The 20,419-nt window shown below is 45.2% G+C and overlaps 1 protein-coding gene across 1 annotated transcript in view; it reads right to left on the reverse strand.

The window, feature by feature from the left end:
• csmd2 (CUB and Sushi multiple domains 2) overlaps positions 1-20,419 on the reverse strand; it is a 995,459-nt gene that overhangs the window by 642,092 nt on the left and 332,948 nt on the right. The window contains exons 11-12 of the mRNA XM_072502405.1: positions 19,057-19,251; positions 13,565-13,703 (exon numbers count right to left, since the gene is read on the reverse strand). Coding sequence (XP_072358506.1) covers positions 13,565-13,703; positions 19,057-19,251 — 334 coding nt within the window. The remainder of the gene's footprint in view (positions 1-13,564; positions 13,704-19,056; positions 19,252-20,419) is intronic.

The raw sequence follows: 20,419 nt of genomic DNA on the forward strand, positions 1-20,419 counted from the left end.
CTTTCGTTTACAGAGTGGGTAACAAGTGAACAGCACCTTACCGTGCCAGGGTGTATCAAGCTTTCCGTGCTCCCAGAGTTGATCAGGCAGGACGTCTCGTGGCTGTTGATGAATACCGTCGTCATAGCTGTTGCGAGTGTCCGAGGTCGATTTTGGTCCAGAGTCACCAAGACTAGATGAAGTAGTTGCGGGTTTTGATCGGGCAGCGTGTAGTCGGCCGTGCTGGGGGCCTGGTGCCCCATCCAAGATGGCGTCTCCCATGGGTCGCACATGGTGGTCGGGGATGGACAAAATGGCGACGGGGATGGACAAAATGGTGACGCCCATCCGTCCAGCGTGGTGTCCGAGGGGCAAGATGGCCACGCCCGTGGGTCCCTCGTGGCCCTAGGATAGGGGGGTGGCGGTGAGTGCTGGCCGCCTGGGGCCCGAAGGGAAGGTTGCCGCGGCGGTCCGGAGTTGCTGGAGACCGCGGCCACGGCTCGTGCCTGGCAGACCCCCACAAAATGGCTCTTCTTGCCACACCCTTTGCAGGTGGAGGTGTGGGCCGGGCAGCGCTGCCGGGGGTGCTTCGCCCGCAGAAGAAACAGCGGGGCCCGTCGGAGTTAGCGGGCCGTCTTACAGTGCAGGCCTGCGTGGACACGGGGGAGGTTTGTGGGGCTGCCACTGCGGGATGCCACGCAGCCCAGGGGGCCGCAACACGGTCGGGTGCATAGGATTGCGCGTTTCTTGAGGCAACGTCCATGGACCCTTCCAGGGCCCGTGCCTCTCTAAGTCCCAGGATGTCTTTTTCTAAGAGCCTTTGGCGGATCTCTGAGGAGCTCATACCTGTTACGAAGGCATACCGGATTAGGAGTTCCGTGTGCTCGCTCCCCGAAACTTGCGGGCAGCCACAGTTTCTGCCCAGCACCAGTAGCGCACGGTAGAACTCCTCCAACGATTCCCCGGGGCTTTGCCGTCTAGTTGCAAGCAGGTGAGGGTTTAGATCCCAGGGCTTACCCTTGAGTGCAGGAGATGCAGTTTCTGTTCTCCTGAGGGTGTGCCTCCGGCCGTCTCGAGGTAGCCTTTAAAGCACGCCAGCCAGTGCTTAAATATCGCCGTCGAGTACTCCGCGTGGGGGCTGAGTTGTAGACACTCCGGCTTGATTCGGAGATCCATCCTTTCAGCTTAAGTGTAGTCTATTAAACTGATGCACGATCAATTACAATTAAAGACGAGGTAGTAACATAACTGAAGGCTTTAATAGACTAGAACTGTTCCCCAGCAGCTTCGGTACAGAATGAGGGCTGCTGGGACGGCACTGGTTCTTATACCCCGCCTGTCAGAACATAAGAAACATAAGAACTAGGAGCAGGAGTAGGCCACCTGGCCCCTCGAATCTGCTCCACCATTCAATGAGATCATGGCTGATCTTTTGTGGACTCAGCTCCACTTTCCGGCCCAAACACCATAACCCTTAATCCCTTTATTCTTCAAAAAAAATCTATCTTTATCTTAAAAACATTGAATGAAGGAGCCTCTACTGCTTCACTGGGCAAGGAATTCCATAGATTCACAACCCTTTGGGTGAAGAAGTTCCTCCTAAACTCAGTCCTAAATCTACTTCTCCTTATTTTGAGGCTCTGCACCCTCGTTCTGCTTTCACCCGCCAGTGGAAACAACCTGCCCGCATCTATCCTATCTATTCCCTTCATAATCTTATATGTTTCTATAAGATCCCCCCTCATCCTTCTAAATTCCAACGAGTACAGTCCCAGTCTATTCAACCTCCCCTCGTAATCCAACCCCTTCAGCTCTGGGATTAACCTAGTGAATCTCCTCTGCACACCCTCCAGTGCCAGTACCTCCTTTCTCAAGTAAGGAGACCAAAACTGAACACAATACTCCAGGTGTGGCCTCACTAACACCTTATACAATTGCAGCAGAACCTCCCTAGTCTTAAACTCCTCTAGCAATGAAGGACAAAATTCCATTTGCCTTCTTAATCACCTGTTGCACCTGTAAAACAACTTTTTGCGACTCATGCCCTAGCACACCCAGGTCTCTCTGCACAGCAGCATGTTTTAATATTTTATCATTTAAATAATAATCCCTTTTGCTGTTATTCCTACCAAAATGGATAACCTCACAATTTGTCAACATTGTATTCCATCTGCCAGACCCTAGCCCATTCACTTAGCCTATCCAAATCACTCTGCAGACTTCCAGTATCCTCTGCACTTTTTGCTTTACCACTTATCTTAGTGTCGTCTGCAAACTTGGACACATTGCCCTTGATCCCCAACTCCAAATCATCTGTGTAAATTGTGAACAGTTGTGGGCCCAACACTGATCCCTGAGGGACACCACTAGCTACTGATTGCCAACCAGAGAAACACCCATTAATCCCCACTCTTTGCTTTCTATTAATTAACCAATCCTCTATCCATGCTACTACTTTCCCCTTAATGCCATGCATCTTTATCTTATGCAACAACCTTTTGTGTGGCACCTTGTCAAAGGCTTTCTGGAAATCCAGATATACCACATCCATTGGCTCCCCGTTATCTACCGCACTGTTAATGTCCTCAAAAAATTCCACTAAATTAGTTAGGCACGACCTGCCCTTTATGAACCCATGCTGCGTCTGCCCAATGGGACAATTTCCATCCAGATGCCTCGCTATTTCTTCCTTGATGATAGATTCCAGCATCTTCCCTACTACCGAAGTTAAGCTCACTGGCCTATAATTACCCGCTTTCTGCCTACCTCCTTTTTTAAACAGTGGTGTCACGTTTGCTAATTTCCAATCCGCCGGGACCACCCCAGAGTCCAGTGAATTTTGGTAAATTATCACTAGTGCATTTGCAATTTCCCTAGCCATCTCTTTTAGCACTCTGGGATGCATTCCATCAGGTCCAGGAGACTTGTCTACCTTTAGCCCCATTAGCTTGCCCATCACTACCTCCTTGATGATAACAATCCTCTCAAGGTCCTCCTGTCGTAGCCTCATTTCCATCAGTCACTGGCATGTTATTTGTGTCTTCCACTGTGAAGTCCGACCCAAAAAACCTGTTCAGTTCCTCAGCCATTTCCTCATCTCCCATTATTAAATCTCACTTCTCATCCTCTACAGGACCAATATTTACCTTAGCCACTCTTTTTTGTTTTATGTATTTGTAGAAACTTTTACTATCTGTATTTATATTCTGAGCAAGTTTACTCTCATAATCTATCTTACTCTTCTTTGTAGCTTTTTTAGTAGCTTTCTGTTGCCCCCTAAAGATTTCCCAGTCCTCTAGTCTCCCACTGATCTTTGCTACTTTGTATGTTTTTTCCTTCAATTTGATACTCTCCCTTATTTCCTTAGATATCCACGGTCAATTTTCCCTCTTTTTACCGTCCTTCCTTTTTGTTGGTATAAACTTTTGCTGAGCACTGTGAAAAATCACTTGGAAGGTTCTCCACTGTTCCTCAACTGTTTCACTATAAAGTCTTTGCTCCCAGTCTACCTTAGCTAGTTCTTCTCTCATCCCATTGTAATCTCCTTTGTTTAAGCACAAAACACGAGTGCTTGATTTTACCTTCTCACCCTCCATCTGTATTTTAAATTCCACCATATTGTGATCGCTCCTTCCGAGAGGATCCCTAACTATGAGATCCTGAATCAATCCTGTCTCATTACACAGGACCAGATCTAGGACCGCTTGTTCCCGTGTAGGTTCCATTACATACTGTTCTAGGAAACTGTCGCAGATACATTCTATAAACTCCTCCTCAAGGCTGCCTTGACCGACCTGGTTAAACCAATCAACATGTAGATTAGGGCGGAGCTGCATACCAAACAGCCAATGGTAAACTCCAAGGTTTAACCAATGGTCTTCAGCCTCTTGGGTACTGCAATACCTGATAATACCACAGGGAGGAAACCGGAGCACCCGGAGGAAACCCACGCAGACACGGGTAGAACGCGCAGACTCCACACAGACAGTGATCCAAGCCGGGAATTGAACCTGGGGCCCTGGAGTTGTGAAACAATTGTGCTAACTTCTATGCTACCGTGGTGCCCCATTAGGATGAGGATAACACTTTATCTCCTTCACGTTAGTACGCAAAAAATTAGCGCAATCTGCAAAGTCTTCCATTTCCTTTCAATCAGCCCCTCTTTCAGCTCTCACACATACCTGTGCCTCTAAGAAACAGTTCAATAAACTCCACCTGAACAAAAGTTTTGAAAGTTGTCCTCCAGCTATTCTTCAATTAATTTTGAGAAACAAATAGTGAAAAGAAAAATATTCAAGTAGTTAAATTGGTGAAAAAATACTGATGCATCATTGGAAAATGGATACGCTACAAATCCTCAGGCTGTACAATCTGCATTTAATGAACAAAGTCACATCTCTGAGCAGAAATAAAAGTTTCATGCCCAGCTCTTTGAAGAGCTTCAAATTCAAATCAATAAAATCATTATTAGGCACTAAATGTAATTCAGTGGACAAATGTAATCACGTTATTGTGAAATCAGTTAGAGATGCCATTTTTAGTTTGTTCAAAACATTATTTTTGACACCAGAAATTTCATTTATTGAGAAAAACTACGTTATTATCTCAGGAAACATTCTAAGCGATTGTGGAGAAAAGATAACACATCATCACTGACTGACATTATAGGCAATCGATCCTTAAAGTTTTGGTATTTAACGTTTTGACGCCATAACATTTGAAAGTAAATGGCAATGGGCTATCACAGAAATTAGACATGAGACTTCACAGAGAGAATGCTAGCAAAGTCGGCTTCAATGAGCCCATGACCTATACAATATTCTAGATTTTAGGTAAATGCTTGCAAGAGTGTAACTTAATGTAATTTGTTGAGAACATGGCAGCATTGAATCTGTTTGTGGAGACTAGCTACTGAGTAAGAATGGACTGAAGGTGGGAAACAACTTAACAGCTTTAAAAAGACAATGCAGAACTGATTGGCTCCCGTTTTCCCATGACGTTAACATTCAAGTCATAACTTGCCTTTTATACACATTAAAAACGTCGAACTTTTTACTGTATCGCTGTTTAGAAATTGTTTTTATAGGTAAAAAGTATATCTTCTTGCTGCTGGGAAGTATATTCACAACATTTCAAACTATATTCATTAATTCTCAGCCCTTCATATATATTTTGCAAAGTGAATAATGATGCACATACCAATAGGTGTTTGCTTTAAGGATAGTGTTGCAATGGTAGCATGTTTGAGGGCCGCATGGTAGCACAGTGGGTAGCACTGTTGCTTCACAGCGCCAGGGTCCCAGGTTCGATTCTCGGATTGGGTCTCTGTCTGTGCGGAGTCTGCGTGTTCTCCCTGTGTCTGCGTGGGTTTCCTCCCACAAGTCCCGAAAGACATGCTGTTAGGTAAATTGGATATTCTGAATTCTCCCTATGTGAACCCGAACAGGCGCCGGAATGTGGCGACGAGGGGCTTTTCACAGTAACTTCATTGCAGGGTTAATGTAAGCCTACTTGTGACAATAAGGATTATTGAATTAAATTTGGTCATTTGGTTACTAATGAAATATTCCCACCTTGATAAATATAGAGAATGAGAATCAGAAGGGAGCTCTGCCAGCATTGGTCTTGAGGCAGGTCTTTTGCCTTGCCTCATAATCAGGAAATAGGGAAAAGGTCAAAGTGAGAGGAAAGCCACTTTGATATTATGACCAGGGTTTTACCATCCATGGTAACATAAGGACCTTGGGCGGGTCAAGGAAGTGGAACAGCAATATTACTGGGGTTGGTCTAATGAAAGACTTGGGAACCAGCCAGTCAGGTAACTCAGGCATGTATCAGGCTAGGCTGGCACCATCTTTAAAAGGCAGCACTTAGCATTTCTATTGCCTGTGACCCTGGAAGAAATTGAAAGGAAGGTCTTGCAACTCAAGGGGTTGGGAAATGGTAGAAGGCAGAGCAAGGGCAATGTCTAGATTTTCTGATGCCTCCCTGGGGGTGCTCCTCCAAGCAGCATGGGCCAGGAGGTGAAAGCCTTTTCTCTCCAGACTGAAGGAAGAATCGGGTTTGCTGGAGGAAAATGGCAAGGTCGGAGATAGAGGAGGAGATGAACAGCCCACATATGCGGCTGCAGTGTTGAAAGAGTATCTATGACCTGACATGTTCTGGCAAAATGAATGGAAAGCATAACATTCAGCTTACTGTCTTAAATGTCACAAAAGATAATCATGAATTTGGAGAAACGTGTACCATCCAGTCAATGCCAATACTCAGATTGCCTTTGCACTCTCTGTGGATGACCCTGGTCAGTCAGAGTTGACCTCTGTTCTGCCAGCATTGAGTAGCCACATGCAGGAAGCATCACGGTGCCATCAAAATAGGTTAGGCTGCCACCAAAATAGGTGTGGTGTGCGCCTATGATGGGTGAGTGACCAATTTAATTTAAATGCTTGCAGTAAAAAGGTCTCACAATACAGGAGGTAAAAGGAGAACTGGAGGATGGCATAATTTTTATGGCAAACTTTTAAAAAATTAATTTCTATGGGGTGTGGGCTTCGGTGGCTAGACCAGCATTTGTTGCCCATCCTTCATTTTCCTCAAGACGACGGTAGGGAGCTGCCTTCTTGAACCTCTACAGTCCATGTGGTGTAGTTACACCCACAGTTCTAAAAGGGAGGGAGTCCCAGTATTTTGACCCAGCCACAGTGAAGAAACAGCGATATATTTCCAAGTCAGGGTGGTGAGTGACTTGGAAGGAAACTTCCAGGTGGTAGTGTTCCAATTTATCTGCTGCCCTTGTCCTTCTAGATAGTAGTGGTTGTAGATTTGAAAGGTGCTGCCTAAGGAGTCTTGCTAAGTTCCTGCAGTGCAATTTGTATATGATACACACGGCTGCTACTGTGCTTCGATGGTGGAGGGAGTGCATGTTTGTAGAATGGGTGCCAATCTGGCAGGTTGATTTATGCTGGATAGTGTCGAACTTCTTGAGTGTTGTTGGAGCTGCACTCATCCAGGCTTATGGGGAGTATTCCATTACACTCCTGACTTGTGCCTTGTATGTGGTGGACTGGTTTTGGGGAGTCAGGAACTGAGTTACCTACACAGGATCCTCGCCTCTGATGTGCTTGTGTAGCCACACTACTTATATGGCTAGTCCAGTTCAGTATCTGGTCAATGGTAACCTCCAGATGTTGATAGTGGGGGATTCAGTGATGGTAATGCCATTGAGTGTCAATGGGTGATGGTTTGATTCTCTCTTATTGGAGATGGTCATTGCCTGGCACTTGTGTGGCATGAATTTTACTTGCCACTTGTCAAATCAAGCTTGGCTATTGTCCAGGTCTTGATGTATCTGCACCTGGATTACTTCAGTTTCTGAGGAGTCGCAAATGATGCTGAACATTGTGCAATCATCAGCGTACATCCCCACTTCTGATGGAAGGAAGATCATTGATGAAGCAGCAGAAGACGGTTGGGCCTAGGACACTACTTTGAGGAACTCCTGCAGTGATACCCCTGGACTGAAATGACTGACTTTCAACAACCACTGCCATCCTCCTTTGCGCTAGGTATGACTCAAACCAGTGGAGAGTTTACCCTGATTCTCATTGACCCGTTTTTCTTGAATTCTTTGGTGCCTTACTTGGTCAAATGCTGCCTTGATATCAAGGGCAGTCACTCTCACCTCACCTCTGGAGTTCAGCTATTTCGTCCATGTTTGAACCAAGGCTGTAAAGAATTTAGGAACTGAGTGACTCTGGCAGAACCCAAACTGAGCATCCGTGAGTAGGTTTTTCCGAAGTCAGTCCCACTTGATAGTACTATTTATGACCTCTTCCATCACTTCACTCATGATTTTTTTCCCCAATTAAGGGGCAATTTAGAGTGGCCAATTACCTACCCTGCACATCTTTGGGTTATGTGGGTGAGACTCACGCACACACACTTTATTAATGATTGAGAATAGACTGATAGGGCGGTAATTGGCCGGGTTGGATTTGTCCTGCTTTTTGTGTGCAGGACATACCAGGTCAATTCCCTACATTACTGGGTAGATACCAATGTTTTAGCTGTACTGGAACAGCTGGGTAGGGGCACGGCAAGTTCTGGAGCCAAGTCTGCAGTACAATTGCCGGAATATTGTCAGGGCCCCATAGCCTTTGCAGTATCTAGTGCCTTCAGCCATTTTTTTATATCATGTGGAGTGAATCAAATTGACTGAAGACTGACATCTGTGATGCTGGGGACCTCTGGAGGAGACCAAAATGGATCATCCACTAGGCATTTCTGGCTGAAGATTATTGCGAATGCTTCAGTTTTATCTTTTGTACAATGTGCTTGCTCCTCCACCATTGAGGATGGGAATATTTGTGGAACCTCCTTCTCCAGTAAGTTGTTTAATTGTCCACACTATTCACAGCTGGATGTGGCAGGACTGCAGAGCTTAGATCTGGTTCTGTTGGTTGGGAGGTCATTTAGTTCTGTCTAGTACTTGCTGTTTATCCTGTTTGACATGTATGTAGTCCTGCGTTGTAGTTTCACCAAGTAGCCAACTCATTTTCTGGTATGCCTGATGGTGCTCCTGACATGCCCTCCTGCACTCTCCATTGAACCAGGGTTGATTAACTGGCTTGGAGGTAATGGTAGAGTGGGGGATATGCCAGGCCATGGGGTTACAGATTGTGGCTGAGTACAATTCAGGTGCAGGTGATGACTCACAGTGCTTCATGGCTACCCAGTTTTGAGTTGTTAGATCTGTTCTCAATCTGTTTTATTTAGCACAATGGTAGTGCCACATAACCTGATAGAAGGTATCCTTAATGTGAAGACGGGAATTTGTCTCCATAAAGGCTAGTCACCCCACCGATACTGCTATGGACAATGCAACTGCAACCGGCAGGTGAGGCCGAGTATGGTTTTGTTGGCTCCCTCACCACCAGACCCAGTGTCTAGCAGTTATGTCCTTTAGGACTTGGCCAGCTTGGTCAGTGGTGGTGCTACCGAGCCACTCTTTGTGATAGACATTGAAGTCCCCTGCTCAGAGTACATTCTGTGCCCTTGCCACCTTCAGTGCTGCCTCCAAATGGTGTTCAACCTGGAGGAGTACTGATTTGTCAGCTCTGCTGGATCTGCCCTGACAGTGGGAGGACATAATCTATAAATTATGATTCCGTGAGTATGACTATGTCAGGCTGTTGCTTGACTAGTCTGTGAGACAGACCTCCCAATTTTGGCACAAGCCTCCAGATGTTAGTAAGGACGACTTTGCTGGGTTAGATTGATGCCGGGTTGTCCGTCCAATTTCTTTCCTTTTAGACTTTGTAGTGATTTTGATACTACTGAATGCCTTGCTAAGCCATTTCAGAGGGCATTTAAGAGTCAACCACATTGCTGTGGATCTGTAGTCACATGTAGACCAGACGAGGTGTGAGGACGAAAGATTTTCTTCCCTAAAGGACATTTAGGGCAACAAGCTAGGTTTTTTACAAAAATCTACAATGGTTTCATGGACATCACTAGACTTTTAATTCCAAATATTCATTGGACACAATTTCGAACATCTGCTGTGGTGGGATTCAGACCTGGATTCCAGTATTACCCTGGGTCTCTGGATCACCTGTCCAGTGACAATAGCACTACGCAACCACCTCCTCTATGAACTTAACCACCAATCAAAGAATAGGCATTAGAGTTAGGAGGCATGGAGACAGGACAGGCAATTGCTGACAGTGAGACGGGTGTTGAAACGCCCAGAGAATGGGTGGCCAAATGAGTGGGGGCAGTAGACTCTCTTATAAGCACAACGCACAGTGTGCATGTGGCCACCACTGGTTACATGGAGCTCTAGATGATGATAAGCCAGAAGGGCATGTTGGAAAGGGCATTGCTTTCTCATTACTGTTCAACCTCTTGCAGGTCATGCACAAGTGCAGCCAACCGTTGAACCTGGAAGACAGCCTTCCATCTCTGTTGCACAAGAAGTGACCTCAGAGGGTGCAACATCACAGCATTCTCATGCACCCTCGGCCGATGCACATGCCCTTATATTTTAATGGACAGTAACAAGTGTGTAGCAAAGGGATCACAAGCTGGTCAACACAATATAGACACAGTCCGAGCAGCTAATACAGGCAGTGAATGTTGTATCCGCTCACACACACGTGGGGTGTTAGTGATGCTCAGCTTCAAACTAATGAAATGCCTCTGGAGTCAACCCTAATATGTCAGATGCTGGTGCTGTAGCGTGATGTATGTGAACATCTGGCGGGGTTTCCAGAAACTATGCACACTCTTGAGCAAAAGACAGTCTCGTTCATCTAGGACAAGAGCACAGCCATATCGCTGACCCTCCATCGAGGGAGTGATGAGCCTCTTGCAAGCCTCATCCAGAATTCCACCCAGTGGATGTTTATATGCAAGAAGAGCTGCATACCACTGTAACCTCTTTGAGCTCTATAGAGTAATGGTGGGATGCGAGGGGCGAGCAATGTCTACAGTCATCTCCATGACCTCAAACTCATTTCAGGTGAGCAGGGAGGGACAAGTGTGTACTGAACTGGAAGAGGAGCATTTACATGCAGCTCCTGGGGGCTGCTTTCAGGGCACTCCTGAACCGGACAATGGATCCACAGCTCGTCAGATGACAGAGGTGGCTCCTGCACCAGCCTTCAGTATGGGTGAGCCTTCAAGGCCTATAACTGCAACGGCTATTGAAAAACCTGGATTTGAAAGGCCTGCAGCCTGCCATCACCTGAAGAGGAGATCCAAGAACCATGTCAGAGCAACTGCAAGCGTGTGAAAAAATTTGTCTTGCTCCAAATCAAAGCAATATATTATGGATGCTGGAAATCAGAAACAAAAACAAAGATGCTAGAACTCAGTTGATCTGACAACATCTGTGGAGAGAGAAACAGAGTTAACGTTTTGAGTCCAACAGGTCTTCAGGCCTATTCTTTGGAAATTCTGAAATTCCAAAGAAAAGTGACATTGGACTTGAAATGTTAACTCTGTTTCTCTCACCACAGATACTTCTAGACTTGCTGAGTTTTTCCAGCAGTTTCTGTTTTTGTTCCCCCTAGTTGTACTTGAGTTTTGGAGGGTATATTATGTGATTAGATGTCACCTAGCTGTTTAATGTCTTTAACAAAATCTGATATGCTGCAGCACAAAAATATCTAATACTGTGCCATTAACTGTTTGATTGTTCTTGCAAAGGGTTTGATGGAGAGGGCCACACTGCATGAGGTCAATATATTTCCCATGTCATGGCCTAATGTGGTGGCTGGTCCAGTGGGATGGTAAGAACTTTCAAAGAAGGGCAACAGTGCTATAAAAGATAGATTTATTTGTTTGCTCAGACGTATAAAGAAGGCTAATGAGAAATGTCTGTATTTGAGACTTGTGAGCTTCCCTTGTACATATCTCATTGTGCACTGCCTGCGGTCCATAGAAAAATAGAAAATAGAAGCAGGAGGAGGCCATTCGGCCCTTCAGGCCTGCTCCGCCATTCATTATGATCATGGCTGATCATCAAGTTAAATACCCTGATCCCGCCTTCCCACCATATCCCTTGATTCCTTTAGCCCCAAGAGCTATATCTAATTCATGGGATCTTCATTAGAGTCAGCCGGCCCCTCCAAATCTTCATCCTCAGAGGAGGCTGTATGTTTCACAATGTTCTCATTGTTCAAAGCTTTCCTCATTTTTAGCGCCAGCTTTTGCAGAGCACAGTACACCATCATGCCACATGAGACCCGTGCTGAGGCATATCGAAGGATATTGAAGGCATTTTGAACTATCCATTTATCAAGACATCTTCAGAAGTCCTATAGTCACTTGAGTTGTCATGTGACAGTTGCTGTATCTCCACTCTGTATCTGTGCTAGGATTCCATACAGGCGTGAAGAGCCATACCTTCATTGTTTAGTCCTTGTTGCCCAGTGCCCATTCTTGAAGGTGTGTGGGGCGGAGCATCTGGGACTTGCCTGGTATGAAGGTCTAGTGACAAGTTTCGAGAAATCTTGAAGGGTCTGTTTGCAATGATTGCAGGCCAGTTGCCCATTGAGTGAGGGGAAGTCCTTCCTGGTGTCTGGTCTGTGGGAGCCTCGATGACCACGTGTATGCAGTTGATCACACTCTGCACTTGGGGGAACCCAGCGAGGGCCTCAAATTCTACAGCCTTCTCAGCCTGATAATAATAATAATCGCTTATTGTCACAAGTAGGCTTCAATGAAGTTACTGTGGAAAGCCCCAAGTCGCCACATTCCGACGCCTGTTCCGGGAGGCCAGTACGGGAATTGAACCCGCGCTGCTGGCCTTGTTCTGCATTACAAGCCAGCTGTTTAGCCCACTGTGCTAAACCATCCCCGATCCATATTGGCACAAACATGCACATACTGGCCAAGCCTCTTGAATATGGCATTGATGACCTTCTTGATGCAGTGATACTGGAGTATTTAGCATGGTGGCTGAGTCCCATAAATGTCAGGAGATCCCTGAATGATCCTGAGCCACATGCAATGGGATCACTTCCTCCTTAGTCATAATGCAGAGATCAGTGACTCCCTCACTAGAGAAGCACAGCCTTCAGCAAAATGGCTTCTCGACATTTGCAGGAAACTAAGCCTCTGAAGGTGGCCACTCTCTAGTGGGTGGGGTCATCTGCAAATGGGAGGATGGTTTTATGCCCCTTTGTGCTCTTCAGAGGTCGATGTCCCATTTCAGCCTCTTGATCCTTGTGTCCAGGTGATGACGACCCTCTCCCTCTCTGATGCTCCATCTCAAAAAGCCTGAGCCTTCATTGAAAATTGCAGCACTCAAGACTTCCCACACCCCTTACTCTGTGCGCACTAGTGGCAAATCAGAGAGAATACCCAACCTCAATGCCTCTCATGCACTTACCAAGCTTGGCAAGCCGAGAACATAAGCATGAATATGATCAAGATGACAATCGCAGAGTCTTAAAGATTGAATATGACTGCGAACTCTTTGATTTACCTTTCAGCAATAATCACTGAAGCTCAATGACTGAATAAATAGAGTCTGATTTCCCTGAAAATTCTTCATTGCCAAGCTTCACATTTCACGGGGAAACCATTGTTTGTGCTGAGACAGTATGTTAGCATTTATGCACATGATTGTGATAACTAAAGTTGTATCCATAAATGACTGATGAAGCTTGCTGATAACACTCTATAAAATAATTCTCAGGGTGTGGGTGTAACTGGTTCACTTCTCAATGTGTGGATCACACTGGTGTGCTAGGCCACTATCATTAGAAATCTCCCAAAATATTGTAGAATTGGAGTTACATACAGGCCAGACTAGGTAAAGAAAACAGCTTTTGTCCCTGAAGGGCATCAGCGAAGTAGCTTCATGGTCACTTTTGCTGATGTCAGCTTTTTAATTTCCGGGTTTTTAAAAGTTGAATTTAAATTCTACAATTACTGGATTTGAAATCACGTTGTCTGGGCGAGAGGCCTAGGCCTCTCGATTATTAATTCAGTTGACTACACTAGCGTACCCGGCATTGGCTGAATGCATTCCAACAGGGATTCTTGCTAATCATTGGAAAATGTGCAAAAGTACCTGTCGAAGGTTATTTTGATGGGATATCCTGGTTGAGCTTCAATCACCCACACACAGTTCAGTGAATCCTTGTAAAATCCTGGCCAGCCTGGAGATAATATCATTCCAGTTGGAGCAGTTAGGTGACCTCCACATGGTGCTGTAGGGAAACAAACTCAGAGTGAAGCACAGCTTGGCATAATACACAGAATTGGCTCAGTAAAAGTTCTGGATTTTATTTTCATTTCTGTACAGCTTAAATAATAATACAAAGTAGGTTACATATAGAACACAGGAGCAGGAGAAAGCCATTCTCTATGTTTATCAGTAGCAAAGGTACAGGTGGATACAAGTAATGTTCCCTCTTAATTTTTATATTGAGTGGACAGGAGATATAGTTTGGAGCTGCTGTGTGGCCACAGTTTTGCATACAATGACCCTGCGTTGTTTCACAAGGAACTGGTTTTGTGCATGCCGATTTCATATGTTATTCCTTGAATTGCAATTATTTCCTGCTAAGAATTTAACAGAGGTCACTTCCAGTGACTTTGAAAAAGCCAAAACCTTCAGTATCTCAAACTTACTCAAATTTACATTTCACCTCCATTCATTGATTCATGCAATCATTAAGAATGACTGCATAAATTTCAGATAAGATGAATGTGAAGACAGTGAAGCAGTTGGTTATACAGAACAGATCCAAATATGTGCACACGTTCCCATTATCTTTCTTATACACAGCCAGTTTATGATATCTGACATTTGCACCTATACCAATAACATTTGAACGAGTGCCTAATCATGTACATTTGTGCACAAATTCCTGGTGGTCCAATGTGTTGTCCAATCACCTTTGCATTATGAAGTTGAGTTGTTCATAAAGGAACAAGCCAGGCCGTACTGTGAAAATGCTCAAACTCCAAAGGAGCATTGTTAAATTCCAGGTCCTCAACAAGATCATATCTACCATTGGGCTATAAGTCAAATGCTGATAATACAATAGTAGATATGTATAAATGCTATTGATCCATGTAGTCCAGCAGATATTGCTGCTTGAAAGCAAGTTATCAAATACCTGAGGCCAGGTAGCTTATTAAAATACATCAATGATGCAGCAGGTTACCAGATCTGCAGTCTGGACAGGTGTTACGGACGCCTGGTCAGCTCTCAATAGTGGCTAAGGTACTGGACCAGAACAACAATGTTTTTTAAGTTTTAAGGCGGTGCGGAAAGATCGATTCGTTCCAGGAGCGAAAACATAAGAAATAGTTTATAAACTTTATTAAAACAAAAGAAAAAACAGTGTTTGAACTTTTAAATTTAAATTTTAACCCTAACAATAACAGATTACGTGTAGTGTCTTAATCCGAACACACGATTTCCCATTCAACAACACTTCAAATGAACATCCAACTCTCATTCCCTTACATCGGCAGGCAAAGGTGGTGCTTGCATTTATAAATCAATTTTCTGTTGTCAGAACCCTTTTTGAAAGCCTGTCTTGGGGGCAGCTTTACATGATCTCTTTCGGTGGCTTTTCCACTCCTTCTCCTCACCTGCTTAAACAGGATTCTTCTTCTCTCTCTATGAGCTCCACCCAGCCCCTCAAACAAAGGTTCTCCTCTGGGATGCCCAGACTTGAACCCATTATCATTATCTTGGTTGTTTGGGCTACCGTGCTACCATGGGCAGCACAGTAGCATAGTAGTTAGCACAATGGCTTCACAGCACCAGGGTCCCAGGTTCGATTCCTGGGTCACTGTCTGTGCTGAGTCTGCACGTTCTCCCCGTGTCTGTGTGGGTTTCCTCTGGGTGCTCCAGTTTCCTCCCACAGTCCAAAGATGTGCAGGGGTAGGTGGATTGGCTATGCTAAATTGCCCTTAGTGTCCAAAAAAGGTAAGGTGGGGTTACGTGGATAGCGTGGAAGTGTGGGGATAAGGTGGAGGTCTGGGCTTAGATAGGGTGCTCTTTCCAAGGGCCGGTGCAGACTCAATGGGTCAAATGGCCTCCTTCTGCACTGTAAATTCTGTGATTCTGTTTGATTGATTTCCCACACACATTTATACAAAAGAACAGAGCCATGCTATTGATAGGCACCTAACCTCCCATGTATGGACAAACGTTGCCATCAGACTCTGTAATGGGCTAATGGCTCATCAAACAAGAGTGTCCCGAAGGGCAATGGATCTCGAGTGAATCACCCTGGCTGCACAGGAACATCCAGTGTATTCCCACTAAGGAGTTTAAGTCTGAATGAGACAATATAACTCAGGCCATGTGTGGGCATATATCTCTAACTCCATGCTAGCAGTTTTCCCCTCAGTCTGTTAACCCCTAAAGTGCCGACTACATCTTCCATCTAATTTCTGGACCCAAGTTCGTAATATCTCCCTCTCGGAATACAGATTTGCACTTTTGAGGTCACAATCGTTCCTTTCAGGATGCCTGAAAAACACATTCTCCTCTCTAAACTATTGGCACTTTGGCTCTGAGTTAACTGCATAGCTTTGCACTCAGTGGCCTTGAGTTATTTTACAAGGAATGGGTTTTGTGCATGAATTGCCATCAGTGTCTCTGGTTAAGCCAGAGCCCTCAGTATCTGAAACTTACTCTGTTTTGTTTTATTTCTGCGTCTATGGGATGTGGGTGTCACTGGCTAGGCCTAGCATTTATTACCCATCCCTAATTGCCCTTGAGGAGGTGGTGGTGAGCCACCATCTTAAACCTCAGCAGTCCATGTGTTTGTGAATGTTTTGGAATGGATAAATCATCGAGCATTATTTACTAACTGCAACAAGGGATGGGTAAGAAATGTTGGCCGAACCAGTGACGACTACATCTCGTAAATGAATTCTAGGGCTCGATTTAATGTGGAAAAAACAAGAGTCCCGTTTGGGGTGCATTTAAAAGGGCAACTCTGATTCCAAACGGGACTCCGGTTTTTTTTTGGTCTTGGCGAGGTATGGCCCGCGCAGGCCACACTTACCTTCATTTCCTACACTGATGAGCTCAGTTTGTCAATGCAGAAAGAGATCGGGTGCCATTTAAAAATGCCACCTCGATCTCCTCGATCTCCCCGATCTCCGGACACCCCCCAATGCCCCAACTTAACTGTAAGGGCGTCCTTGAGCCCCGCTCACCCCACAACATAAGGGCAGAGCACCCTTGGGCCCAATCCCTGGCAGTGTCAAACTGACACCCAGGCACCTTTGCACTGCCAGCCTGGTATCCTGGCAATGCCCCTACCAAGGTGCCAGGCTGGCAGTGCCAAACTGCCCAGGTGGTAGCGGGACTGCTGGGGTATCACACTGCTCAGTGTCCGAACACCTGGGGGCCTCCGATGTCCTGGGAGACCCACCCACGTGCCACTATGCCTGGTCCACATTTGTGTGGTCACCTAGGTGCAGGCGTTCATTCCTGGGCCATGGGAGAATCCGGCACAAAAATATTTACGTGAGCCTAACTGCTCACTTAAAGATGTAAATCTAGATCCTGCCCAGCGAGGATTTGGACCTGGTGACAAGGAAGGAATGTCAATATATTTCCAGGATATTGTGTGACTTGGACGTATAGCAGGATGTTCCCTTACACCTATGGCGTACCGACAGAAACAGCCGGAGAATTGCCGGGTCCGTTGCCATGCATGCTCACGGCGCCGACCTGCAGTGGTCGTGCCGTACAACATGGCGCTGGCCACATGCGGAGCCGGCCTGCCAGATAGTGCCCCCTGGAACTCCCCTTGCCACCCCCCGAACACCCCCCACCAGTCCAGCCAGCCTCCGCCGAAGCCCCCCTGGCCAGCGGAACGGCTCCCCCCTGACTGTGGTGGTGCTAACCACAGTCCGCAGCCGCCACGCGAGGTTGACAAAATCTCAAACCACATGTGATCCACGCCGTCGGGAAGTCAGCCCATCGGGGGCGGAGCATCGGGGGAGGCCCTTCAGGTGACGCCCTGAGGCCACCCCAACAGCGTGCGGCGTACTCACCAGTGACTCTCTTTTGGAGCGGGCGGAACATCCGAAAACAGGCGCCGTTTCCGAACTCGGCATCAAAAGGGATTCTCTGCCCAATCGCCGAATGCGATTTCGGCTTCGGCAATCGGAGAATCACGCTCTATGGGGCAACTTAGCATGGCCAATCCACCTAACTGCACATCTTTGGATTGTGGGTGGAAACCAGAGCACCCCCACGCCGACAAGGGTAGAAAATGTAAACTCCACACAGTCATCCAAGGCTGGAATTGAACCCGGGTTCCTGGTGCTGTTAGGCAACAGTGCTAACCACTGTGCCGCCCTACATATACCCAGCTTCTGACCTGCTCTTTTAGCCACTGTATTCTTGTGGCTGATCCAGTTAAATTTCCGTCACTGGTAACTCCAGGAGTCTGATGTTGGGGGTTTGAAATTGGTAATGCGGTTCAATATCAAAGGAAAGTGATTAACCGCTCTCCTGTTGAAAATGGTCTTTGCCCAGTGCTGAAACAACACAAATGTTCTTTGTCACTTATCAGCCCAAGCCTTGCTGCATGCAGCACCGTCTGATCCATTATATGACGTACTGTAATTGATACTGAGCAATGTCCAATCATCAGTGAACATCTCCACTTCTGACCTTATGATGGAGGTTAGTCATGATAAAGCAGCTGAAGATATTTGGGCCTGGACACTGCCGTGAGGAACACATGCAGCAATGTCTTATGTATGCAGTCTCAAGTCACCTACCCAATCCTGATTAAGTAACATTACATTTCAACATCTTTCAGAAAACTATTTCTGAGATCTCAATCTTTTTGTCAAACTTGCACACCAATGCACAGTAAATTTAAACACCGCTGTATCCTGCACTTCATCAAACTCTCAGTTAGCAATGCTCGATTAGCCAGTTTGTCCTGGTCCACTGGCAGCTTTCTTGTAGTAAAAAAAATAAGATTTCACTATAAGAAGGGTTCCGTTGAGTGCACATACCTCAGCTGTTAAAAATAATCATTGGTCTATCAGGCGGAGCTCAACTGCACAGCTGAACAGGTCATTTATATGAACTGGCAGCTATTACGATATTGTAGGTACAAAAATATAATTCATGGGTGACATTGGAGGGGCACAGAGATCCTTGCTTCCAACATGATGCTTCCCAAACTGTATGGATGTTTTCTGAGGAATGCACAGAGCAGTTTATGTGAACAATGATGCTGATTTTTTTTTTATTGCTTCCAGTGAGAACAAATGTTAAATCTGAATCTCCAGCACTTTTCTTGTTTCCAGTGGAGTTTTAACTGTAATGGATCAAAGGTTTAAATTTCAATTTTTTTTCAGCAGGTTACACAGTCTCAACTCTTAAAAGTTGTCGTGAATGTTTCTTTTGTTGAAATGAGCATTGCATGATGTCTAGGAAAGATGTTATTTGGTTGCGAACATCAGACCCTCGCAACAATCGACAAGTCAAAATGGATCCCACCAAAATTACCACTCTTGTAAACTGGGCTGTTACATCAACATAACTGTTAAAATGATCACCTTCACATCTTGGCACAGCACTGTCCCAGACCACATTTCCATCTTTCAGGATACAGGAGATCGTTTCAGATCCATGTGTCTTCAGGAAGCCTTCCTCACACAGAAAAGATACTGTGCTTCCCAGCTGCAGACTTTCCCCAAATCGCCTCCCATTCACTGGTACCCCGGGGTCAGGACATTCATTGTGTCTAAATGCTGAAGGAACACAAAGAGTGGTCAGTGTTTAGTACGGTACATACACTTCTCCAGCACAAGGTTATGCTTTTGAGTTACAAAACAAACTAAAGAAATATCCAGGTCATGACTGAATGATACTAAAAAAACATCAGCCTTGTTTTGAAATTTTTTTAAAAGTGAGATTTCCTTGAAGTCTTCCACAAATCGTTTCCTAAACAATCCACAGTAATGGGCAGAATAGATAAAGATGTATACAGAAATGGATATTCAACTTATCAAAGGCATTCTCTCCAATACACATATCCATTGGACATAAATTCAATCCGTAATCTGTCATCTCCTGTAAACGGAACCGCAGGTAAAAGTTCCAAAAAAGGAAAGCTTTATAAAACTTCTTCTTCATCTCTTGGAGTCATCCCATGTACAATCCAATATGTCAGCCCAGCAATTTACAGAATGCAACACTTACTATCTTAATTCTGAAATGATTACCTCCAGGATCACAGGGTAATGTAACCAAAAACTTCCACACAATTTGGTGCCGAGACTTACAAAGGTCAATCCAATTCCCAACAAGATATTCATCAGTTACTTGAAAAAAAAAACAATATATTTTTCAATGCTTCGATTGGGAGGATATTCCACGCTTGCACTGTTCTGTGGGAAAATGTATTCTCCTCATCATTAACCTTGTTTCACATTTACCAATTTTGTGCTGATACCATCTTCACAATTTGTGGCAGTCAACATTGTCCAAAGTTGGCATTTTAAAGCACATTGCTTCTCTGAAGGATTTGTGAGAATAAATTCAATTTGCTCTCTTCAAAACCATATTTTAAGTTCTTAAAATCCTCACACTTTGAACTTATTGCTGAGTTTCAACAGTATTTTATATTGCCAAGGCACACATTGGGGATGTATTTAACCCTGTGCACCCAACAAAAATCAACCAGATTGGCAGTTAAAATCAGCCAACAGGACTGAAAAACTGCCCAGTTTCTGATGCTTGCAATTTTTCATCGGGTTTCTGGATGGACAACTGCCCACCCAAAGATGATGTGCACGATCGAATGGCCTCCCTGCCCCTGATTCGGAGACACGATCTTTCCCTCACTGCATGAAATCCAGATTAACATATTTAAATGAGCCATCCAGCACCGTGGCCCCCGGCCTCGCAAACCTCCAT

The sequence above is a fragment of the Scyliorhinus torazame genome, chromosome 1 (genome assembly GCF_047496885.1).
Source record: "Scyliorhinus torazame isolate Kashiwa2021f chromosome 1, sScyTor2.1, whole genome shotgun sequence".
Lineage (NCBI taxonomy): Eukaryota > Metazoa > Chordata > Chondrichthyes > Carcharhiniformes > Scyliorhinidae > Scyliorhinus > Scyliorhinus torazame.